Raw genomic sequence first — 26,514 nt, 5'->3', positions numbered from 1 at the left:
AGAGAATACCAGGGAAATAGATTCTGAGTATGCTGGCTCCTGAAGGGAGGAATATAATTTTAAATTGGGTCAAATTATCAATATGGGTATACTTATACCCAAGGTTAAGGCTCAGTTTGTCAGCTTGAACAGCTGGGGACAGTTGTGTTTACTTGTTATTTTGACTCAGCAATGGCTTATCTAAATTGGAAGTAGGATGCTAGAAATTCCTTGATATAATGTAGAGAAGGGAAATCAAAGACTTAGAAGGGGGAATGTTGGGGAGGATTTATAATATGATCTGCTCAACCAAATCTCACTATATCCCTCCTGAGGGCCTGATTCACTCTGTTTACCAAGGCATTGAGAAATATACTGCTGAGCAGAGAACTACACCCTTGAGAAGCTTTACAGTATGTCTGTAGGCCATGAATGCCAGTGGGAGATGCATACATTGAAATAGACTCCTTGATGCAGTGGCCATTGCCAAAACTTCAGTGTGTCAGAAACCAAGTAGTTCCCTTAATGCTAGACTAGAAAGGTGGTGTAGTTGCTATAATAGGCAGTAGGACTAACAGGGTGGTCAGTATAGTCTGTTGTTTTTGGGTTTGGCTAATTGTGTGATCCAGAGGACAAAAGTGGTTCTGTTTGATTTATATAACTGAAAACTATAGATCTGACTTGAGCCAATATTGTAGTCACCATCCCTTACCCAATTCCCAGGCCGGATTTAGTGCCTATTCCCAGAGCCTTAACATCGCAAGTATAATATGTATGTTCCTCTTAACCTTCTCCAAAGTAACCTGTGGCCGTTTACCAGAGGAATTATGCAGTAAGGAAATAAATTCCTAGACATTTTGGGATTACTGAACTGGTCTTGAGTTAGTTCTAATTTGTGGAAACCAGAACATCATGCATTTATTCAGAGTGGAGGCTTATGAAAGTTAGGTGATAAAATGGAGTTTTAACCCATATCCGCTACAGTGGCCCCTAAACCCATCTCTTGGTTACTTCCCATTCATTTCATGAGTGTATGGTTAGAGTATTAACAATAGCAACTAGCAGAGTCAACACACTGGTTTCCTGATGGTGGAGTAGGAACTGGTTTCTTGTGTTTACCAAATTTTAATGGAGGGATACAACTGATATTACTTTACAATGTGATCGACATTTACAGTGTCCTAAATTGCTACTACTGTTATAGTAACAAGGTGCTAATGTAGAATTAGATGGAATTTAAAAAATATTTCCTCTTTAGGTTGATACAGTACCTTAACAGAGTTCCAAACTACTTCCTACCAAACTTTCTTTGGAAAATCTGCCTGTATGTAAGTGATTCAATATTTTTACAGATTATACTCCATTTAAAGTTATTCCAAATGGGGCTTCCCTGGTGGCGCAGAGGTTAAGAATCTGCCTGCCAGTGCAGGGGGCAAAGGTTCGATCCCTGGTCCGGGAAGATCCCACATCCCGCGGAGCAGCTAAGCCCGTGCGCCACAACTACTGAGCCCACGCGCCACAACTTCTGAAGCCCGTGTGCCTAGAGCCCGTGCTCTGCAACAAGCCACCGCGATGAGAAGCCTGCACACCGCAACAAAGAGTAGCCTCTGCTCACCGCAACTAGAGAAAGCCCGTGTGCAGCAACGAAGACCCAACGCAGCCAAAAATAAATAAATAAATTGAAAAAATAAAAATAAAAAAATAAAGTTATTCCAAATGCCTATATTTCCCTGTGCTGTACAATATATCCTTGTTGCTTATTTCTTTTTTTTCTTTTCTTTTCCTTTTTTAAAAAAATTGTAGTATAATTGCTTTACAGTGTTGTGTTTCTGCTGTACAATGAAGTGAATCAGCTATATGTATACCTATATCCCCTCCCTCTTGGACCTCTCATCCACCCCTCTGCCCCATCCCACCCATCTAGGTCATCACAGAGCACCGAGCTGAGCTCCCTGTGCTATATATAGCAGGTTCCCACTAGCTATTTGTTTTACACATGGTAGTGTATTTATGTCACACCTAATCTCCTGGGCTTCCCTGGTGGTGCAGTGGTTAAGAATCCGCCTGCCAATGCAGGGGGGCACGGGTTCGAGCCCTGGTTTGGGAAGATCCCATGTGCTGTGGAGCATCTAAGCCAGTGAGCCACAACTACTGAGCCTGCGTGCCGCAAGTACTGGAACCTGTGTGCCGCAACTCCTGGAGCCTGTGCACCGCAACTACTGAAGCCCACATGCCTAGAGCCCATGCTCCACAACAAGAGAAGCCACCACAATGAGAAGCCTGCACACTACAGCAAAGAGTAGCACCCGCTTGCCACAACTAGAGAAAGCCCATGCACAGCAACGAAGACCCAATGCAGCCAAAAGTAAAATAAGTTAATTAAAAAAAAAACCCTTGTCTCTCGATTTGTCTCACCCTCCCCTTCCCCCCTCAGATGTCCACATGTCTGTTCTCTATGTCTAAGTCTCTATTCCTGTCCTGCAAATAGGTTCATCTGTACCATTTTTCTAGGTTCCATATATATTTGTTACTATATGATATTTGTTTATCTCTTTCTGGCTTACTTCACTCTGTATGACAGACTCTAGGTCCATCCACATCTCTACAAATGACCCAATTTTGTTCGTTTTAATGGTTGAGTAATAGTCCATGATATATATGTACCACATCTTCTTTATCCATTCCTCTGTCGTTGGACATCTAGGTTGTTTCCATGTCCTGGCTATTGTAAGTAGTGCTGCAGTGAACATTGGGGTACGTGTGTCCTTTTGAATTACGGTTTTCTCAGTCTATATGCTCGGTAGTGGGATTGCTGGGTCATATGGTAGTTCTATTTTTAGTTTTTTAGGGAACCTCCATACTGTTCTCCACAGTGGCTGTATCAATTTACATTCCCACCAATAGTGCAAAAAAGTTCCCTTTTCTCCAGCATTTATTGTTTGTAGATTTTTTGATGATGGCCATTCTGACCAGTGTGAGCTGATACCTCATTGTAGTTTTGATTTGCATTTCTCTAATAATTAGTGATGTTGAGCACCTTTTCACGTGCCTCTTGGCCATCTGTATGTCTTCTTTGGTGAAATGTCTATTTAGGTCTTCTGCCCATTTTTTGATTGGGTTTGTTTTCTTGATGTTGAGCTCCATGAGCTCTTTGTATATTTTGGAGATTAATCCTTTGTTCGTTGCTTCGTTTGCAAATACTTTCTCCCATTCTGAGGCTTATCTTTTCATCTTGTTTATGGTTTCCTTTGCTGTGCAAAAGCTTTTAAGTTTAGTTAGGTCCCATTTGTTTATTTTTGTTTTTATTTTCATTACTCTAGGAGGTGGGTCAAAAAGATCTTGCTGTGGTTTATGTCAAAGAATGTTTTTCCTATGTTTTCCTCTAAGAGTTTTATAGTGTCTGGTCTTACATTTAGGTTTTTATACGTAATAGATTGTATATCTTAATGCCACACTCCTATCTTCTCCTCCTTCCCTTTCCCCACTGGTAATCACTAGTTTGTTCTTTATATCTGTGAGTCTATTTCTGTTTTGTTATAAACGTTCATTTGTTTGATTTTTTAGATTTCCACATATGTAATAACATGGAGTATTTGTCTTTGACTTAATTTGACTTAGCATAATACTCTCTTGGTTCATCCACATTGCTGCATATGGCAGAATTTCATTTTTTTTTATGGCTAATATTCCATTTTGTGTGTGTGTGTGTATGTGTGTGTGTACCCACATCTTTATCCATTCATCTGCTGATGGGCACTTAGGTTTCTTCCATATCTTGGCTATTGTAAATAATGCTGTTATGAACATTGGGGGTGCATGTATCTTTTTGAATTAGTGTTTTTGTTTTCTTCAGATATATACTCAGCAGTGGAATTGCTGGGTCATAAGGTAGTTTTGTTTTCAGTTGTTTGAGGAACCTCCATTCCATTTTCCATAATGGCTGCACCAATTTACAGTCCCACCAACAGTGTAGTAGGGTTCCCTTTTCTCCACATCCTTGCCAGCGTTTGTTATTTGTAGACTTTGATGATAACCATTCTGACCAGTGTGAGGTGGTATCTCATTGTGGTTTTGGTTTGCATTTCTCTGATGATTAGTAATGTTGAACACTTTTTTTTCATGTGCCTGTTGGCCATCTATATATCTTCTTTAGAAAAATGTTTACTTGGGTCTTCTGCCCATTTCTTGATCAGGTTTTTGTTTTTTTGTTGTATGAGCTGTTTATGTGTTATTGGATATTAACCCCTCATCAATCATACCATTTGCAAATGTTTTCTCCTATTCAGTAGGTTCTCTTTTCATTTTGTCAGTGGTTTCCTTTGCTGTATGAAAGAAAGCTTTTAAGTTTAACTAGGTCCCATTTATTTATTTTTTGCTTTTATTTCTTTTGCCTTAGGAGACAGATCCAAAAAAATATTGCTACAATTTATGTCAGAGTGTTCTGCTTATGCTTTCTTTGGAGAGTTTTATGGTTTCAGGTCTTACATTTAGGTCTTTAATCCATTTTGAGTTTATTTTTGTGTATGGTGTTAGGGAGTGTTTTAATTTCATTCTTTTACATGTAGCTGTCCAGTTTTCCAAGTACCACTTATTGAATAGACTGTCTGTTCTTCACTATATATTTGTGCCTCCTTTGTTGTAAATTAATTGACCATGATTGTATGGGTTTATTTCTGGGCTCTCTACTCTGTTCCACTGATCTGTGTCTGTTTTTGTACCAGTACCATGTTGTTTTGATTACTGTAGCTTTGTGTAGTATAGCTTGAAGTCAGGGAGCATTTCTGCATATTAATCTTATATCCTGCAACTTTACTGAATTCATTTATTCTGATAGTTTTTTGGTGCAGATTTTGTGGTTTTTCTATATTTAGTATCATGTCATCTGCAAATAGTGACAGTTTACTTCTTTCCTTCCAATTTGTATGCCTTTTATTTCGTTTTCTTGTCTGATTGCTGTGGCTAGAACTTCAAATACTATGTTAAATAGAAGTGGCAAGAGTGGGCATGCTTGTCTTGTTCATGATTTTAGAGGAAAAGCTTTCAGCTTTTCACCATAGAGTATGATGTTTGCTGCCATAATGTCCTTTATTATATTTAGATATATACCCATATATATGAGATATAACCTTTATACCAACTTTGATGAGAGTTTTTGTCATAAATGGATGTTGAATTTTGTCAAGTGCTTTTCTGTGTTTATTGAGATGATCCTGTGATTTTTTATCCTTGTTGCTAATGTGGTGTACCATATTGATTTGTGAATATTGAGCCATTCTTGCATCCCTGGAATAAATCCCACTCGATCATGGTGTATGATCCTTTTTATATATTATTGAATTCAGTTTGCTAATATTTTATTGAGGATTTTTGCATCTATATTCATCAGAGTTATGGCCTGTAATTTCCTTTTTTGGCAGCGTCTTTTTCTGGTTTGGGTTTCAGGGTCATGATGGCCTTGTAGAATGAACTTGGGAGTGTTCAATTTTTTGGAATAGTTTGTGAAGGATAGGTGTTAGCTCCTCTTTATATGTTTGGTAGATTCTCCAGTGAAGCTGTCCAGTCCTGGACTTCTGTTTGCTGGGAGTATTTTTAAATTGAAAATTCAATTTCACTACTAGTGATTAGATTGTCTACTCAGATTGTCTATTTCTTCCTGATTCAGTCTTGGAAGGTAGTATGTTTCTAGAAATTTGTCCATTTCTTCTAGATTGTCCAGTTTGTTGGCATATCACTGTTCATAGTATTCTCTTACGATTTTTTGTATCTCTGTGGTATTAGCTGTTATTTTTAGTTTCATTTCTTATTTTGTTTATTTGGGTCCTCTCTTTTTCTTGATGAGCCTGGCTAAAGGTTTATCAGTTTTGTTTATCTTTTCAAAGAACCAGCTCTTGGTTTCACTGATCTTTTCTGTTGTTTTTGGTTTTTTTAGTCTCCATTTTATTTCCTTTCTGATCTTTATTTCCTTCCTTCTCTGCTGACTTTGGACTTTTTTTGTTCTTCTTTTTCTAACTCCTTTAGGTGGAAGGTTAGGCTGTTTCTTTGTGATTTTTGTTTCCTGAGGTAGGCCTGTATTGCTATACACTTCATATTAGAACTGCTTTTGCTGTATCCCGTAGATTTTGTCTCAAGGGATTTTCTGATTTCCTCTTTGATTTCTTCATTGAGCTCCCCCCTGCTCCCAGTAGCATGTTGTTTAGTCTCCATATGTTTGTGTTTTTCCCATTTTTCTTCCTGCAATTGATTTCTAGTTCCCTATGGTTGGGAAAAAATGCTTGATATACTTTCTGTCTTCTTAAAGTTGTTGAGACTTGTTTTGTGGCCTAGCATGTGACCTATCCTGGAGAATGTTCCATTGCACATGAAAAGAATGTATATTCTACTCTTCTGGGATGGAATGTACTGTAGATATCTATTAAGTCCAACTGGTCTGTTTTTTTGTCATTTAAGACCACTGTTGCCTTATTGATTTTCTGTCTGGATGATCTGTCCATTGATGTAAGTGGGGTGTTAAAGTCCCCTACTACTATTGTATTATTGTCAGTTTCTCCCTTTGTGTCTGTTAGTATTTGCTTTGTATATTTAGCTGCTCCTGTTTTGGGAGCGTATGTTAACCAGTGTAATATCCTCTTTTTGTATTGGTCCCTTTATCATTATATAATGCCCTTCTTTGTTTTTTGTTATAGCCTTTGTTTTAAATTCTGTTTTGTCTGGTATGAGTATTGCTACCACCGCTTTCTTGTCGTTTCCATTTGCATGAAATATTTTTCCATCCCCTCACTTTCAGTCTTTGTGTGTCTTTAGCTCTGAAGTGAGTCTCTTGTAGGCAGCATATAGGAAGGTCTTATTCTTTTTATCCAATCAGCCACCCTGTGTCTTTTGATTGGAGCGTTTAGTCCATTGACATTAAAGTAATTATTGATAGGTATATACTTATTGCCATTTTATTACTTGTTTTCTGGTTATTTTTGTTATTTTCTTCCCTGTTCTGTTCTTTCTTTAGTTTCTTCCCTTGTGGTTTGATGATTTTCTTTAGTGGTATGTTTGTGTTCCTTTCTCTCTTGTTTTTGTGTATCTATTGTAGTTTTTTGATTTGTGGTTACCATGGAGTTCTTATATGTTGACCCATATCTATTTGTTTTAAATAGGTAGTCCTTTAGGTTCAAACACATTCTAAAAAGATCTATTTTTTTTTTTACTACCTTCCCCTATACTTTGTATTTCTTATATTTTACATCTTCATGTTTATCCCTTTACTGGGATATCAAGTATCCCAGTATCAAGTATCAAGTTATACTTGATTTTATAATTTTTTTGTTTTTTAATCTTTGTACTAGCTTATTTAAGTGGTTGATACTCAGCTTTTACTACATATTCGCCTTTACTAGTGGGATTTTCCTTTCCTATAGATAATTCCTTCTTATTATAGCCTTTTCTTTTCCACTTAGAGAAGACCCTTTAACATTTTCTTTTAGGGTTGACTTAGTATTGATGAATTCTTTCAGCTTTTGCTTGTCTGAGAAATTCTTTATCTCGCCTTCAATTCTAAATGATAATCTTGCTGGGTAGAGTATCCTAGGTTGTGGGTTTTTCCCTTTCATCGCTTTAAATATATCATGCCACTCCCTTCTGGACTGTGGTTTCTGAAGGAAAATCAGCTGATAGCTTTATGGGGGTTCCCTGGTGTATGACTGTTTTTCTCTTGCTGCTTTTGGAATTCCTTTAACTTTTGCCATTTTTAATTTTGATATATCTTGCTGTGGGTCTCTTTGGGTTCATCTTGTTTGGAACCCTTTGTGCTTCCTGTATCTGGGTATCTGTTTCCTTCAGGCTTTGGAAGTTTTCAGCCATAATTTCATTAAGTACATTTTTGACCCCTATCTCTCTTCTCCTTCTCGGACCCCTATAATGTGAATGTTGGTACACATGATGTTACCCCAGAGATTCCTTAAACTGTTTTTTTTTTTTTTTTAGTTTTTCTTTTTGCTCTTCTCATTGGGTAATTTTCATTAATCTATCTTCCCAGATCACTTATGTGTTCTGTGTCACCTAGTCTGCTGTTCATTCCTTGTAGTTTGTTTTTCATTTCAGTTATTGTGTTCTTCAATTCTGACTGGTTCTTTTTTGTATTTTCTAGTTCCGTTTAAAAATTCTCACTGTATTCATCTATTCCTTTCCCTAATTCAGTTAGCATTCTTATTACTAATGCTTTGAATTCTTTATCTGGTAAATTGTTTATTTCTGTTTCATTAGTCCGTGTCCCCCCCACCACCCGCCCCGGCCCCCAGCCATTTTCTCTTGCTCTTTCAATTGAGACAGATTCCTCTCTCTTCTTATTTGGCTTATCTTTCTCTGTCCCTATGAAATTAGGTGTGACAGTTACCTATGGCATTCTTGAAGGGGTCCTTACGTGGGAGTGTCTCTATATAGTCTGCATGTTCTTTGGTGGGAGAGCTGGATCTGACATAAACACAGGTCACATCTTTCTTCAGCGTGTGCTGGCAGCTATCACCTTGATGGGAGGTGGGGCTAGAGATGGAGGGGCTAGGGCTGGAGTCAGGTGTGAGGCAGGGCTTGCCATCTTCTCAGTGGCCTATCAGGGGTGGGGTCAGGTCCCAAGTTGCTGGAGCAGAAGCCCTGAGGGTCAGGTCTAAGCTGGCTTGGTCACCTTTGTGTGCTCTTGCCCCTCCCAGCACTGTCACCCTCACACCAGAGGGGAGCAGTGCTGGAGCAAGAGGTGCAGAAGTGGGTATTCAGCCAGGGTCAAGGGTTGAGGTGCTGGCTATGGCGGTCTGGCCTGTCAGATATCCTGAGTGCCTCTGCTGCACTGCCTGTGCAATTGCCAGTAATGGCTGCCCCCTCCCCGTTAAGACAGCCCTTAGGGTTTGAGCTGCCTTGGCATCTTCTGGCCAGCTGAGCTTTTTCCTTGGTTGTGGCAACCCTCACTCCAATGTGAAGATGTGATGCGAGGCAAGCAGTGCTGGAATATCTGCTCAGCTCAGGTTGGAGGGTATACCAGAGCGTTCACAGGAAAGGAGTCAGCCACTTGTGAGGTTTCAATTTCTATCTCCCTTTCCGCCCAGCTTTGAGAGCAGGTGAGTATCCATGTGCTCATGAGTGGACTGCAACCTTCTAACAGCCCTCCTGTTAGTCTCACTGGCCCTCCAACCAGCCAAGGGGGCTCATCTTCCCTTTGTTGCACCCCAGGACTGAGGCATCCAATATGTGGCCTGAACCACTCACCCTGCAGGGAGGGCCTTTGCCCATGTAATCTCCCTTTTCCTCTAAGTCCCCTCCCAGGGTCACAGGTCCCGACCTGATTGCTTGTTTTCCCTTCTTACCCGTTTCTGTGTGAATCTTTCTTACAGCCTTGGTTGTACAGGAGTCTTTCTGACAGTTTCCAGTTTTCAGTGAGAATTGTTCCACATGTAGATGTATTTTTGAAGTGTTTGTAGGGGGAGTTGAGTTCCACATCCTCCTCCTCCTTCACCTCAATTCCTCTCCCCATACACATATATTGTAAATAATCAGATGGTCCATGTGCTGGTTTGTCTTGCGGATTTATAGTAATTTTTCTTAAGTATACAAAAAAAAGTAATAACTTTTATTTCTTTTTGTGCTCTTGTGAGTTATAATTTTAAATGGCAGGAATAATAAAGGTTTTTTTAATGGTCATTATAGAGACTAACTTGCACTTCACCTGTTCCTTTATTTTACTAAAATTCTATTAATTGGAGATGAGAAAAAGCATGCTTCTAGGACTATGCTGTAATAACACAAAGAGATTTTCTTTTATTTCCTCTAAGTTAATATTCTATGTTGATGTAACCTAGACTCCCTGAATTTCTATATATGTCATAGGAGTGCTTACATGGTGTATTTAAACCTTTCAGTTGTTACTCTCCCTCAATTCTTAAGCTTACTGCTTGTAAAAAGTTACTTCCTCTAACAAGGTAAATATGTATTAAATCCTTGAGACAAAAATGTAAATTTTTGGTATATCTTTTCATCCAAAGTCTTATATTCAAATGAAGCAAGAACAATATTTATTAATGGAAATGAGATTTTTTTTTCCAACTAATTTTCATAGTCATGTTAGCCTGAGCTACTTGTACAAAAAATTAGCACATACACACACCAAAAAACAAGAAAATCCTCACTTCATAAAGTCATAAGGTGACAAGTTTTACTCCTGAGAGGTAGACAACCAAGCAAATGAATATTGTACGTGCATTAACTGAGGCACGTGAGATCACCCAGTTTGTTTAATTCATAACAAAATCTCTCCTCCAGAATTTAGTGCTTGTGAACAATCACTATATAAGAACAGTGGTCTCAATTTACCTTAACAAAATCTTACTCTGAAGTTTAGTCATGTAGACCTTAAACTTATAAGAAAATGTATTTCTATCTCAGGCAACTATTTAATTTCTCAAAAGCTAGTAATGAAAGATCAATGTGGGGAGAGGTATGATTTCTTGAAATTGGGAATATATTTTAGCTTGTATTTGTGAAAAAATATATTAGTGACCTGAAAGGACATTGTTCCTCCTATTCTATTTCGGGTCATTTTAATAAAAGGCTCTGGCTTCATCTTATACACTACAAACAGAAAAACATAAATATCATGAATCAGTTTAAGTATAGATGTGATTAAGTATAGTAAAGGATGGCTTCCATGACATACATAAAATTCCAAACACCTTGCATGTGAAAATTTTCTGAGTATTAAACAGTAGGGTGATCTCAGTCACAAACTTGGCTTCACATGAAATGTTTTCATTAAAATTTTAAGTTTTCTTTAAAATAAGAAAAACTTGGAAAGCATAGCTCCCAAACCAGCTAAGTTAGAAACTGCTAATTTTCTGAATGAAAACAGCACTGTTTTTTTTATTTTTACACAACTGAATTGAAAGAATAGAAAAAGCACTACAGTTGATATAGAGAACTATTAGGCCATCAACACAGACATCTGGGAACAAACTTCTTTTACATTTACCATCTTCTGCAGCCACTTGCTTCTGCTTTGTCATTCACTGACATTTCAACCCTGTTGGCTACTGTATCTTCGGACGCTGGTTGGACATGGCCCTCTGACTGTCCTCCAGTGTAGGTGGGGGTGCTGTACTTTAAAAGGATAGATTTAAACTGCATTAGAGGTGCATCTGTACGGACACCCATCGGGTCAAAATGAGTTCGGCTTACTCGAAAGCCTGCTTGAGAAAGACAGCACAAAAACTTTTTTAACCTGGAACAAGGAAAGGAAAAAAATAATGAGGTTCTTGTACTTTTATTTAAATCACAATGTCATTAAAATCTTAAAATATTATACACTGTCATTCACTGACTGTCTTACTTTGGCATATTCATTCCTTTAATGCTGTGTCTGTGGACGTTGTAATAAAAGGGAGGATGTTCAGTATTGACATCAGTCTTTTGCCTCTTGGCTAAATTTGTGGTTGTTTCGTTACTTCTTCTCTTTCCTGAAACATACATATATAAACACAGAAAGTTAGCATTCTCTTAAAAATTACAAGCCAAATACTTTTATAACTACATACTGTCTTCGAGTCTAAATCCTCTGACACACACCATTTCAACCTATCTATCTAATCTTAATTCTAGATAGCTTTTATTGTAAGAGTAAGATATATATTCTTGATACTTTATCCTTCACCCATGTAATATTAATATTTAACTGTTTGCTGAATCAGAACTTCTTTTCTACCTTCTTCAATTTTAAGCCTCAAGTCTATTTCCACCTTCTGTAGAAAGCCATTTATGAATTCTGGGCCAGTCATCCCATACTACACTACTCAGAGTTTAAGTTCTGTCATTTTTTGTTTTCCTTGTTTCACGTATTTAGGTCTTTTATGTGTATAAATCCTTTCTTCCCAAATTATATTCTAAGTTCCTGGGAATAATGTCCTTTATTTCTATACTTGTATTCTCTACTGAATGCCAATACAGTTGATCCTCGAACAATGCAGGTTTGAATTGTGTGGGTCCACTTCAACATGGATATTTTTTAATAGTAAAAACCACAGTACTACATTGTCCACGGTTGGTTGAATCTGTAGATGAAGGGCTGACTCTAAGTTATACATGGATTAACCCTGGGGTTGTTCCAAGGGTCAACTGAATTTGATATACAATAGGTCTTCAATGAACACAAAACAAAACCAACACAAAATCAGTCTCAAGGGCTTGGATACAGGAATTTAAAAAGGTACAATGTATGATCTCATTGCCTACTTCTTACCACAGTACTTAGCCTTTACATTTTAAGTGAAAGGCAGCTAGCAAGTTAAGTTTCTAGCAATGTATCCTTCTGAAAATCACAAAAGGAAGACAACTGAGATATCCAAGTTACTATGAGATTTTTTCTGAATGTTCAACTCTTAATTATTTCTACAAGGATGTTATTATGGCCAAATTTTAAATTTTTATGAAAACTAACATTCACTTAAGCAAAAGTATTCAGAAGCGAAATTTGATGCATGAAAATGATAAACTGCATTCAAAGATAAATATAAATTATTGTTGAACTGTTGCCTCATGACTCCCCCATTAAATCCAATAATTAAAACTTGATTATACTCTCACATTAAATCTAAGAAGATTTAGGAAAGTCTGAGACTAAAAATCCGATACCAAACCTTAATAATTACTACCATCAGCAGTACATGGATTTTTTTTGCCTGATATTTTCTATCATGGAAGATTCTGTATATTGATATACTAGTTTAGAATAATCATATAATTTCAGAGCTATAAAAGAACCCAAAGAGATTAGTCTAATTCCCTTAATTTATACATGAGAAAGGCTCAGATTTTAAATATTTTTAAAACTTATGTTTTACCTTATTCTAAAAAGGTTTTATGACAACTCTTTTGAAGGTGGGGGACCTGGCTGAAGTTATACAACAAACGAAACAAAGAAGTAGAATGATGCTCTTAAATCTAATGTGCTTCACAGTACACCGTAATGCCTTTTTCTTCCCTCCAACAGAGAAATTAAGGAGAATAAATCATTTAAGTGATTTGAATCTTCGCAAATTAGTTGAAGATGCCAAATGAACATGACTGTTGGAAAGAGTATGCAGTAATTACTAAACCGTAAGCTATTAGCAGGAGTTGAAATTTTCTTGTCTTTGAAGATCAACACTAAAATGTTGAGCAATACAAAATTATAGCTTGTAATTATAGTCCTCTGTTCTTTCAGTCTTAACACTGTGTTTTCTTTTTACCTGTATACAAAACACATTTAGAATCTAACATTGTCTTTTAAAAACTTTAGACATTAAGGCACTGACATTATAAATCTTAACACCCTTTTGATATGAATTTGCAGTGTCTAATATAAGTAAATTTTAAAGTATGCACACACCCCAAATTGTAAGAAAGGCCATGTAATAAATTCTTACGGCCGGAGTATAGGGTCTTCTGGTTAATCAGTGGAATTCCTATAAATCATATGTTGATGAGAAAGTTTATAAGACTTAGAATAAAATTTAATCTTAACTCTATAACCTTTATCAAACATAATTTGATCTTATTTTGGTTCACATGGTTCTTTAAGATCTTATAGCTCTTGCAAGGGGATCACCATATATTAGAGATGTGAACAAAGTACATATTAGTAGAAACCTTGAACTGTGCAAATGCCAGATAAACAAGGTTTATTATAATTTTGCTGTTGGTATAATATGAAAATGCATTTTGAAGTATGCTACCAAAGCAATCTCTTCCCTTCCAATTACCCTTCTGCTATGTGCCCTTTTGCACAGACACATACATACATATATATGCACACATATACATACATACCTTGTGCAATGTAATTATCTGTTGTGGTATCATCTGTAGTTTTAATAAATACACCATATTCTTCTAAAATAAAAACAAATGGAAATGATAAAATATTTTACAGAATGACAGTAAGCAACAATTTGAAGTTTAAATAAAAGCTTACTTAATTCTATGCACACTGCTTTTATGAATATATGAGATTCTGTGACCAAAACAGGCTACAAGAATTCATTTTTTAACCCTTTAATAAGAGCTGCTTCTTCTAATGACTCATGACAATGCTAGGATGTCTAACAAGCCCACCCTTATATCAATAGCCAGATAAAACAAAGGAGAAAAAACTTAGCTTTACTGAGTGATAAGTGTAAAGCTAGCTTCCATGTTTTAATGGATATTACAAAATTTTTGGCCACACTATTCTCAGAGTGATCTCAGAATTCTCTTTCTAGAAAGAGGATGTAGGGTAATAAAATCACAACAGACTTTTAGTTCTTTTAATCTACTAAAATTTAAAAAATACATCTGTCTTAACAAAATCATTATTTATTTCATGCCCCTAATATAAACCTGAAGAAAACTATGCAATTAAAAAAAAAAGTTAACTGGATTATGATTAGACTCATTAGAGAGGATTTACTTAAAGCACACAACTTATAATTATACTGCTTTTGATTATAACATCAAATAAAGATTAAAAGGTGGAGTATTTCTGATAACCAATTTGTAAGCTAGTAAATTAGTGTTAAATTAGTCACCTTGCTTGTTGAGATTTGAAGGTGCATGAACTGAAAACTGACTTTGAGGAGTACACTCTGACTCAAAGATTAATGTCTTTATTAGGGCCTGAATGTCATCTAAACCATGGTGAAGAGATTCAAATAGCATTCTTTTGAGGAATCCAGTATTGAAAAGGGAACTTGACCTGAAAAAAGAACATAGAATTGGGTTTGAGAAATGTTTTCTTTAAAAAAAATGTCTTCATAATTTAACAAGTAAGATAATTTGCCCACACCTTTTATCATGTCAGTTCTCTAAGCTAGTGGGATTAGTCAAGGAAATTTATTCACATTACATCAACAAGAATTTATTGAGCCCTCATAAGGTGTATAAGTCCTGTGGTACACATAGAGGTGTAAGTTATACCAAAGTATAAAATTCAGTGTTTACCTTATGAAAGCTTATAAATCTAGACAGAATCTAGACAGGGACATAGTGTAAGGCAGAGGTTTTCACAGTGCATATTCCAGTAATAAACCTTAATTACAGTGTATATATGGTGGGACAGGGTGAGATACATGAGAATTACGTATGCTGGTGGTGATGTAGTTAAAAAATGGCCCAGGGCTGAGTCTGATATGCTTCCCATTTAATTTGAGAGTCACAGGTATAATGGACAGAATATCAGTTACAAGTCAGATAAACTTGAATTCCTGTCCTCGCTCCACCACTCACTAGCTATGAAATCTTGAATAACTACTGCTTTTGAGTCTCATATTCCTCATCATAATATGGAAAATAAAACCTCTCACAGACTTGTTATGGGAATTAAATGAGATAGTACACCTATGATCCCTAGTACAAAGTATATCCTCAAGGAAGAGAAGCTATTATTGTTAAGGTTAGCAAATTATGAAAGGATTTGTGATTTTAAGTGTCAAATGAGTGATCAATATATAAGATTTACTAAAAGACAATTTAAAGATTATTTTGGGTTTAAGCACTTAAGGAGAAACTTCAAAGAGGATATATAATTTAAACTGGAGGTGGGGAAGGGGTAAGAGACTGGATGAGTGTAAAGACATGAACAATGGCTTTAAGTGAGAAAATCTTAAGTCACGGTTTAGATCTCAGTTTTGGAGGTCAGAAAACCTGAGTTCTGGCTCTGCCTGTGCTACTAACTAAATTTTAGGGGTTCAGTTTTAGCCAGCACTTAAATACACTGTGCCATAATTTTCTCATCTGTAAAATGAGGGAGGAGTTGGGCTAGGAGATCTTTCTGGATCCAGCAACCTGTTCTTAATTTCCCTAGTTCCAAGATCAGTGAGTAGGATCAATGTGTGATATAAGTAAGAGAGTACTAGAAGATAAGGCTGGCCAGGTCGTTCTTAATCTACAAGTATTTACATGAAATGAAGATAAAATAATAGGTATCAGCACAAATATGTTTACTATTAGATTAATTTTTAGGCTTAGTAGATGGCCAAACCTTGGCCTGGTAAAGTAATGAGATTGAAGTTTGCAGTGATTCTTGTCACAATGCTGTCAGGAATCTCAAATTTCTACAAGAATCTCTAGTAACAAACGCTTATGGGAAGGATTCTGAGTAAAAGCAATTCAACTTTAAGGCATTAAAAATACAATAACTAGTTACTAAGGATGCAAAAGCACACATACATTAAATATCTGCAGCTGCGTCCTGTCTAAACAGCTTTACCTAACACAAAAGCAGACGTTTACTTTCACATGCCCTTCTTACTTAAAACCAATTCCTCAAAGACCTTTTATTAATGTATTAGTTGACTGCTCTATAAAAAGTTATAGTGATCACTTTACAATCACACCCTAGTTCTATAGTTATTAACTGAAAAAAGCCTCATTCTTACTATGCAGAAATAAATTATTTGCATATCAGCTAGGCTTCTCTTTGATCCTACTGCATCTTAGCCCTGTCACGAACTTGGAAGAATAATGGTATAGAAAAATCTGAAAACAAAACACCTCAGATTCATAGGGGGAAAAGAATCATAATTATTTTCCTATAGTTAAAAAAAAATTGAAACTTAATTTGCTTGTCTTTTACCACACATAATCAAAAGTCAACAATCAAATCAATACATTCATCAATTTTGAATATATTATGCTTAGGCACATACCATAGAGGTCCAAGTTCTATTGCTGTCTTTCCAGGCATGCTTCCATGACAGTTACAGGGTAGCTGTCTATATGGGTTTTCTGTGAAAAGATATTTAAAAGGGAAGTCAAAGGGGAAATGACAACGTAAACAGTAGTAATTATTATATTAACAATAATTTGCAGCTACAATATACTGAGGATCTACTATGTGCCAGGTATTGTGCTAAGTATTTTATATGCATTAAAAAAATTTAATCCTTACAACTCTCTGAAGTAGGTACTGTTAAGATCTCAGTTATACAGATCAGAGGATTAAAGCTTAAGAAAGATGTAGAAATCCACATCAAACAACTTATTAGAGGCATAGCTTTTAGTCAGTATACTACCTGAAATAATTTAAGTAGGAGAAAGTCTTGTAAATTCCACAAGATATCCATATTTTTTTTAAAAATTTATTTATTTATTTATTTTTGGCTGTGTTGGGTCTTTGTTTCTGTGCGAGGGCTTTCTCTAGTTGTGGCAAGTGGGGGCCACTCTTCATGGCGGTGCGCGAGCCTCTCACTATCGTGGCCTCTCTTGTTGCGGAGCACAGGCTCCAGACGCGCAGGCTCAGTAGTTGTGGCTCACAGGCTTAGTTGCTCCGCGGCATGTGGGATCTTCCCAGACCAGGGCTCGAACCCGTGTCCCCCGCATTAGCAGGCAGACTCTCAACCACTGCGCCACCAGGGAAGCCCTAGATATCCATATTTTAAAATCAACTGATTGGGGTATAATTTACACGCAGTAAATGTATACATTTTGTGTGAAAAGGTTGATGAGCTTTAACAAATGTATATACCCTGGTAACTAACATCCCATCAAAATAAAGACATTTCTTATAAGTTAACTCTTCTGTAACTGGGAAGAAAATGAATTACTCTATTCCCTAGGCTCGATGCATATTCAGCCCCAAAAATCTAGGCTAGAAGAAACTAATTCAGTTTAAAGAGCAATGAGGGGCCTGATGGAATCACAAGGTGACTGGGGAGGTATGAGAGCTATTCTTAGTTTCCAAAAAAGGGTGATATTCTACCATGGACTTTTCAGTTCACTTCAGACCCAGAATAGTCATTTTAAATCAGACTCTGAGTTCCCCCAGGCCATTCCTGGGTTGATCATTCACTTTCTTGGAATGGCCTGATCTGATCAATGGGTCCTAGATATATCCAGAACCCAGGATTATGGTGGTAGGGACATGGGTCTATAACCTCTTGCTATCTGATATCACTCTGTCATTCAATGCAATTAAATGGCAAAATGCACAGTTGTAAAATCTTATATTTACTTAAAAGCTTCCTTCATTGTTCATTCCTAGGTCTACCTTTCAGCCTTAAAAGAAGGTGTGGTTATCATTGACCTTAGCTTTGTTGAGAATGATGTTCCTCAGTTATTATATTAATATATTCAAGAAGTTCTCCCTGAAACCATTAAATAACTAAACTACAAATACTACAGGCAGGGTTACTGAAATTAGGGCGATTCACAGTTACAGTTCTGTCAGTCACACCAACTTACCGCCGACAGCACAGACATAAATTTGTATTAGTCAGTTTTTTTCCTGATGCATTTTGCAAAATGCTCCCATCATATAAACCTATGTCTTTTTTCAAGCCCCTCACCTAGGATTTCTCAGTGCCTGGTCAGCATCAGCATCTTGAGGGATCAGGGCTATCATTTCAAGTTACCAGTAGCAAAAAATGAAGGGGTAAAAAAAGAAGAAAACTAGTATTTCTATGTCACTGGTAAAACAGGCTATGAAGGTAATTCCAGATAAGGAATTCAAACATACTTAAGAGACTTTTATTTAAATGCAATGGACTGAACACATACTTTATCTGTGCTGTTTCTTAAAGCATTATTAAAATGAGAACAAAGGAATAAAATTCAAACCCCAAAGATAAATAAAATGGGAAAGGAGATAACAAAAGATGATGAGAGGTGTCAAGAAAATTTTAGAAGTGGGAAGCACATACACAAGGGGATTTAGCAGGTCAGAGAAAGCTCAAGCCTAAGCCTGAAATGGGTAGAAGGGCTACCAATAAACAGCAAGCCCACTGGCATGGGGGACTTGGAAAGGCTTGAGAATTGAAGGTATTGATGGTCTCTGAAGATGGGAATAGGGTGGTACTGCAAAAAAAAAAAAAAGGCCTCGTTTAAAATTTTAAGACTTGTGGATCTTCTCTAATACCAACAGTTAGGCTTCTGCATCTTCCCCATCCCAAAAGAGGAAGTTAATCTTGGGTGAGGCTGAACTACAGAGAATCTGGAACCAAGGACATTAGTCACAGTTAAGAGTGAGGAGACATATGAAAAGAAAGGGACTAAGTAAAAGTCTGTACAAATGGTAAGACCTTCCAGTCTACTTCCTCAACATGGTTCCTAGAAAGCTGATTGATAGAAGCCTGCAAGATTCCTCTGTAGAAATACTTACCAATCCAAGAGAAAAGAGACACACACACACACACACACACACACACACACACACACAGACTTACTGACTGACTGGCATTTGGGGGTTCTTGTAGTGAAAAGGCAGACTGCCTTCTCATTACAGTAAAGTCTATCCGTTTATAAGCCCTGCCACAAGTGCTTCCACGTAACTTTCAGCACGGAAAACTAAAGACCACTAGACATTTGAGATATACTATGACAGAGAACAAAATTACAAAAGAAATAGGAAAGAGAAGAACTAAAACAAAATAATGACAACAATACAAAAATAAGCAAAACAAAAACCCTATCCTCCCTTAAATATAAAATATACCCAACTGTAATCAATAGTCTTAGAGAGGTAAGATTAGATTTTACATCTATGAAACAAGAATAGGATACTACTAAAAAGGGAGCAATGAAAAAATATGAAATAACTCTTGGAAATGAACCAAGTATGACAGAAATTTAAGCAGGAAAGTTGGAAAATAAAACTCAAGGAAATCTATAAAGTAGAACTAAATGCCAAATAAATTAATAGTAGAGATATAAAAAAAATTAGAGAATTAATCTAGAAGATCCATCATATAACTAAAATGAGTTCCAGGAAGAGAGGAGAGATATTTTGAGAGAACAAAATTATCAAAGAAATAATAGAAAAAAATTTACCAGAACTGAAGAACTCAAGTTTAAGGGCTCACAGATTGTCCAGCACATTGAATTAAAAAAGATGAATTCATACACATCATGAAGTTATTTTAGAATACTGGGTTAAGAAGAGATATTTTAGGAGCACTCAGAGAAAAAAACACAAAGGACTATATATATAAGAACAATAGCAGACTTGTCAATATTGGAGGCTAGGAGACAATGGAATAATATCTTAAACATTCTGAGGAAAAATGATTTCCAACCTAGGCTTCTGTACGTGGCCATGCAATCCTCAGGAAGCTATGGGAAAAAGTGTAGTTTCAAAAGGCGAAAGTAAAGAAGGAAAAGTGGAAAATACATAAGATTTAAGATATAGGAAATTCATCAGAAGGAGAAAGCCAAAGAAAATTTCCATTATGATGGTCTAAAAGGAAGCCCTAGGGCAACAGCTCTCAGCAGACCTAGAAAACAACCCAAACTAGAGCAGGAGGACTGTCTCCAGGGAAATGAAATGAAACCCAAAGATTACTTGATGTTCTTAACCAAAATCACAGGAACACTGGAATTGGATTATGGATTATGAAAAGTATATACACAAAAGGTGACAAATACATAGTAATTATTAATTCCAGAGTAAGCAAAGAGTTGTATAAAAAAAGAAATGTTATTACAGCATATTAACTGGTTCATCTGTGTTGTAGCAGCCTTCTAACATAGATAGGCAGCAATGATTCCTGTCTCTGGCATTCATACCCTTCTATAATCCCTTCCTCTTGAATGTGAGATCACTGGATCTAGAGACTCATTTCTAGTACTAGAATACGGCAATATTCTCTTTTTCTCTTTCCTTCCCTTCCTTTCTCTCTCTGGTTCTTGCTTAATCCTTCCGACGAAGTGAGCTGCTATCCTGTGAGTATGAAGAGGACTGCATGACAAGCAGTAACCATGTGAATGAGCTTGTAAGCAGATCCTTCCCCAGTCAGGCCTTGATGATTGCAGCCCTGGCCAACACCTTGACTGTGGCCTTGTGAGAGACCCTCAGCTACTGGACCCAACTGAACCATACCCAGATTCTTGACTCAGAGAAACTATGAGATAATAAAAGTTGTTTCAAGTCACTAAGTTTTGGAGTAATTTGTTACACAGTAATAGATAACCAATGTGACTTGTGAACAATATTTTATATTTATAAAAATGTAAACACTGAATATTGATTAAGCCAACACTGGAGAGGAGAAGTACATGCATGTGACTGGGCTGGCTTGAGATGCTGAATACTCTTCTTCCATGAAAGGAAGTTACAGGCAGTATAAGCATGCTACTTAGAAACAGGGAAGACACTAAACATTAAAGACTTTAAATATTAGAAGAAACAGCTGTGAGGTTTTAGCTGTTGACTTTAGGGAGTGGGTCAGATATCATTATTTTATTAATAAGACTTATGAAACTATCTGACTTTTTAAATTATGTATTACTAATTGATAAACATAAAAAATTCTAAGTGACCGACTTTTTTGAAAGACATAATCATTTACACTCTCCAAGTCCTGTATGATTAAAGACAAAATGCAGACAACAAATCATATTGCTTTATAGCAATTTATTAAGTAAAAAACCCTTTAAAATGTTTAATCAGGGGGAGGGGGAGGGATGGATTGGGAGTTTGGCGTTAGTAGTTGCAAACTATTACATTTAGAATGGATAAACAACAAGGTCCTACTGTATAGCACAGGGAACTATATCCAATCTCCTGGGATAAACCATAATGGAAAAGAATATAAAAAAGAATGTATATATGTGTATAACTGAGTCACTTTGCTGTACAGCAAAAATAAACATAACACTGTAAATCAACTATATGTCAGTTAAAAAAATATTTAAAAAAAAGAAAAAAACCCACTGTAGTAACAGTCTAAAATTATACAACAACATGAAGCACTTCTGATGGAGAGGGAAAGATGTTAGGTTTTTATGGATTCAGGATCAAATCTGAACAGAGTGTATTTGAGTTTAGTTACTTGTTGATACTGTAAAACACACATGGTGAGATATGAAAGGATAATAAACTCCATGTAAGAAAGAATTGATTCATGATTTTAAGGGCAGGAACACCGTCTGTAACACTGGGGTATGAGGTAAAAAACACTGAGATTCTTTTTCTTTTTTATTGAGGGAAACTCACATTACTGATACCCTTTTAAACACTGAAGATGTCTGTTATTTCTTACATAAAAGAAAACTGAATTAGGAAAAAACAGAAAAGAAACCATAGGGCACTAAACCAATTATCCAGGAGGACCAAAACTTTTCAAAGTTTCATCAAGGTATTTATGAAATCTATATGTTAAAAAGCCAGAGTGGATTCTGCAACTCCTCTGATTTTGTTGCATTGAAACCAAGATTAGGATGGTGGACTGAGCATTTAAACCTGTCCTCTCTTCTTATTCCAAATCTCTAGAAATGATAGAAAATATATTTTTATGAAAGATTCCTAAATAGCGCTGGAAAATAGATGAGTCATCACACATCCCAAATCATTCAGTGCTTTCTGAAAGCCTACAAGCTGTGAGATCATACTACTGGAAGAAAACCCCACTGGGGAGAATAGCTATTAAAGGCAGAAATAGCCTAGGGGCTATATGAACCTAAAAAGCAAGGATGAATGACACTAGAGTAGCTCTAGGACAACTGTTAAAGGGATTGGTTAGAAAACTGTACTTGAAACAGCTTATGATTATATAACTCCTTTAATCCATGATTAGTAATTACAGAAGATATTTGTCTTCAGTTTGAAGTGATAAAGGTTTAGGTTGGAGAAGCAAGATAGTGCCCCAAATTTGATAAAAAACAATTATCTAGGGCCCTAAGAAGCTCTGAATTCCAAGTAGGATAAACACAAAGAGACTCACTCAGACACATCATAATTAAACTGCTGAAAGCTACACAGAGAATCTTGAAAGCAGTAAGAGAAAAATAACATCAAGTATGAGGGAACAACAGTACAATTAATGGGGACTTCCCTGGTGGCGCAGTGGTTAAGAATCCACCTGCCAAAGCAGGGGACATGGGTTTGATCCCTGGTCTGGGAAGATCCCACATGCCGCAGAGCAACTAAGCCCGTGCGCCACAACTATTGAGCCTGCGCTCCAGAGCCCACGAGTCACAACTACTGAAGCCCGCGTTTCTAGAGCTGGTGCTCCGCAACAAGAGAAGCCACCGCAATGAGAAGCCCACGCACCGCAACGAACAGTAGCCCCCACTCGCTGCAACTAGAGAAAGCCCGCGCACAGCAACGAAGACCCAGTGCAGCCATAAATTAATTAATTAATTAAAAACAAACAAAAAAAACAATACAATTAATGGCTGACTTTTAATCAGAAATAATAGAGGCCAGAAGGCACTGGACTGACATAGTTGAAGTGCTGAGAGGAAAAAAAAAACTATCAACCAATAATTCTACATCCAGCAAAACTATCCTTCAAAAAAGAAGGTGAAATAAAGACATTCCCAGGTACACAAAAACTAGGAGAATTTGTTGTAGCAGACTCACCCTATAAGAAATACTAAAGGGGGTTCTTCAGGTTGAAAGGAAATTTTACAGAGTAATTTGAATCCAAAGGAAGGAATAAAGAGCACTGGAAAGGTAATTATGTGGGTAACTATGAAAGATATGTGTGTGTGTCTCTTTTCTTAATTTTCTTTTAAACTCATAAGATTTAAAAAATAATACTATATTATTGGATTGGGTCTGTAGATGTAATTAACATATGACAAAAATAGCACAGGAGGTGAGAGAAAAATAGAATTAGAGCAAAGTTGCCACATTTTGCCAGTCTTAAGTCAGTATTAACCTGAGGTAGATCAAGATAAGTTAAAGGTCTATATTATAATCCCTGGAGAAACCATTAAGAAGATAACTGGAAAAAACATAGCTAAGAAACCAACAGAGGAACTAATCAAAATGACACAGTAAAAAAACATTTAACACTACGAAGGCAGCAAAGGGGGAACACAGAAGACATGAGATACATATAAAACAGATAGTAAAAGTGCTGAAAAGCCAAACATTTTAATAACTACATTCAATATGAATGGTCTAAACACTCTCATCAAAAGGCAGAAACAATCAGATTGGATAAAAAAGCAAGATCTAATAAGACACTTACAGATTAAAACTAAAAGGATAAAAATATATATTATGCAAATAGTAACTATGAGAGTGGTATTTATATTAATATCAGACTATAGGCTTTCAGATAAGAAATATCAGGGATAAAGACAGACATTTCATAATGACAAAAGAGCCAAAGATGATACAACAATTATAAATATATACGAATATTTTTAGATAAAATGATAGTTAAAGAAGACAGGTTGAAGAGAGCACACACATAATAGTACAAGGTAAGACAAACATTAGAATTAAAAAATATTTAAGAAAGCTTTCTTGAAATGAAAGGATATTTGAAGCTACATGATGAAAGGGGATGCCATGATTAGGAAAACTGATCCTAAAAATAAGGTTAGAACATAGTATTTCAAAAATAAATATTCCTCTGGGCAGCCAGGCAAAATAATTATGTCATATAAAGGAAGGAAAAGTTACAATAATATTCAGTAATAGAAGACAATAAAAGAATTTCGACAAGGCACTCGAACTCTTTAAACTTTTTAAGTATAAAGCTATAAACAGGGAGCTTTAAACATGCAAGAAGTCAAAGAGTATTTTCCCCATGAACCCTCTTGACTAAACTCAGAAAGTTAAATTTAGCCAACAGATAATTCAAGAAATTATGGCAAGAACACTGATGATGAGCACTGAATATATTTAATGTGTGGATTATACTGGCAAAATAGAATATAAATGTTACATATAACATAAAAATGGTATAATGGACAAAAATTAGGAAGGGAAAATGGAAAATGGCAGGCTATTACCTCATTTATGTTACCAAAAAGCCAAAGTATATTACTTAAAACTGATAAATCCAAATTACAGAAACATATACATATTTGCTACTACAAAAGTAAACATTAAGAAAATAAACAACAGACTAGATAAATCAGTATCTAATATAGTTAAGAGAAAAGGGCAGAAAGGACAAATACTAAAACTTTAAAAAATAAGGAGAATATAACCATAGAAACCAAAGAAATTAGAAAGAATCATTAGACATCACTTGGCTCAACTCTATGCAAATAAATTAGAAAAGCTGAGTGAATACTATTAACCCTTTAGTGAACAAATAATTCTGATGCTAGCTAAACTGTTCCCAAGCATTGAAAAAACTGTAAAGGTTCCAAATTCTTTTTGAAGGGAATTTAAACTAATTCTAAAGCCCAACCAAAATTATTCTAAAAAGGAAAACTATATACCATCTTATTTATGATATTGAAACAGAACTCCTTTAAAAAATTAGTAAACAGAATCCATAATAAAAGAATACTTCCTGACAGAGTAGTTTATTCTAGAAAGTCAGAATGATTTGATATTGGGAAATTTTATTACAATTCATCAAATTAATAGATCTAAGGAGAAATACCATATAATCACCTCCACAGATGCTGAAAAAACATGTGACAAAATTCAACATCGTGATAAAACATAGTAAAATTGTAAATGAAGGTTACTTTCTCAACATGATAAATGATAGGTATCTCAGATTCAAGTATGAATCAGAAAGCACCAGAGGGAACTAAAACAAAGAACATGACAGGATGCCCTCCATCCCTACTATCAATTAACACTGTAGCAGAAGTATTAACTCTTGGACAAAAGAAAAGCATACTGGGTTCTTAGGAAGCTTCAAAACCGTAACAATATCTCTATCCTCCTTAATGTGATCAAGATAAACCACCAACTGGTTTATTTATTTATTTTTTGTTAAGCCAAAAAAAAAGGATCCAATGTCAGAACACTGAAAATAGAGCTATGAGAATGGATTGTCTTAACAGATATTAAACAACACTAAAAGTCTTCTGTAATCAAAACAGTGGGATAGAGGTGTATGAACATCCAACCACTGGAAAAGAATAGAAAATCCAGAAACAAACTCAAATACAAGTGGGATTTCAGTATAAGATAAATATGGTAGTCTCAAATCAGTGAAGAGGTGAACTATTCAATGAAACATAACCTTCCTTGAATAATATAGGATAGGAAAGCTCTTTCCAACTGCAGACAAAATCCAGAGTACATTAAAAGTTTGATTAACTTAACAACGGCAACAATGAAAAACTTCTGCATGAAAAGGTAAAAAAAAAAGAAGATGCAAACACAAGTGACAAAATGAGAAAAAATATCTGCAACTATCGTATCATATCATAAGGGTTAAACTCTAGTATATAAAGGAGTTCTTAAAAATCCATATTTAAAAAATGCCAAGAACCTAACAGAAAACAATGGGCAACTCTATGTCCCAGAAAAGCAAAATAGAAACAGCTTGATGAGGGCACAAGCCACATCTTTTTCCTTGATTCCCCAGGCCTGGCATATAGTAGAGGCTCAATAAATGTTTACTGAATGAATTTTATAACTGATGGCTTTTATATTCAGTCAGAAACATGAAAATTATTTTTATAGAATTAATGATTTGAAACATCCTAGACAAAGAGGTAATCTGACTTAATGTTCCTAAAATTAGTGACAGTGGAAACTAAGTTATTTCTAGATGTTTCAACAGAGGGCAGGGCTAGAGAGCATAAATTATGATGAGTAAATGATTTTAATGAACTCACACGAATGTCTTGTCT

General features: G+C 35.9%; 2 protein-coding genes across 11 annotated transcripts in view; one reads left to right on the top strand and one right to left on the bottom strand.

The window, feature by feature from the left end:
- Window positions 1-26,029, top strand: part of RNF2 (ring finger protein 2) — a 95,423-nt gene extending 69,394 nt beyond the window's left edge. Inside the window, exons 7-8 of one of the 3 annotated variants that reach the window (XR_014247426.1) lie at window positions 12,989-13,095; window positions 20,657-26,029. Coding sequence is in view for 2 of the 3 variants with exons in the window: in XM_082402034.1 (XP_082258160.1) it covers window positions 1,332-1,388 (57 nt within the window). In the remaining variant the exon portion in view is untranslated. Of the gene's footprint in view, window positions 1-1,331; window positions 9,889-12,988; window positions 13,794-20,656 lie in introns of those variants that run through there. The other 2 variants (XM_082402036.1, XM_082402034.1) reach the window with 2 other exon arrangements.
- TRMT1L (tRNA methyltransferase 1L) overlaps window positions 9,995-26,514 on the bottom strand; it is a 36,514-nt gene continuing 19,994 nt past the window's right edge. For all 8 annotated transcript variants that reach the window (XM_082401695.1, XM_082401696.1, XM_082401699.1 and 5 more), the window contains 5 exons: window positions 16,662-16,740; window positions 14,544-14,710; window positions 13,807-13,869; window positions 11,333-11,459; window positions 9,995-11,224 (listed from right to left, as the gene is read on the bottom strand). In XM_082401695.1, coding sequence (XP_082257821.1) covers window positions 10,972-11,224; window positions 11,333-11,459; window positions 13,807-13,869; window positions 14,544-14,710; window positions 16,662-16,740 — 689 coding nt within the window. In that variant the 3' untranslated portion in view covers window positions 9,995-10,971. The remainder of the gene's footprint in view (window positions 11,225-11,332; window positions 11,460-13,806; window positions 13,870-14,543; window positions 14,711-16,661; window positions 16,741-26,514) is intronic.

The sequence above is a fragment of the Balaenoptera borealis genome (genome assembly GCF_965194805.1).
Source record: "Balaenoptera borealis genome assembly, chromosome: 1".
Classification (NCBI taxonomy): domain Eukaryota; kingdom Metazoa; phylum Chordata; class Mammalia; order Artiodactyla; family Balaenopteridae; genus Balaenoptera; species Balaenoptera borealis.
The sequence above is the reverse complement of the archived record's forward strand: the minus strand, read 5'-3'. Positions and strand labels throughout refer to the sequence as shown.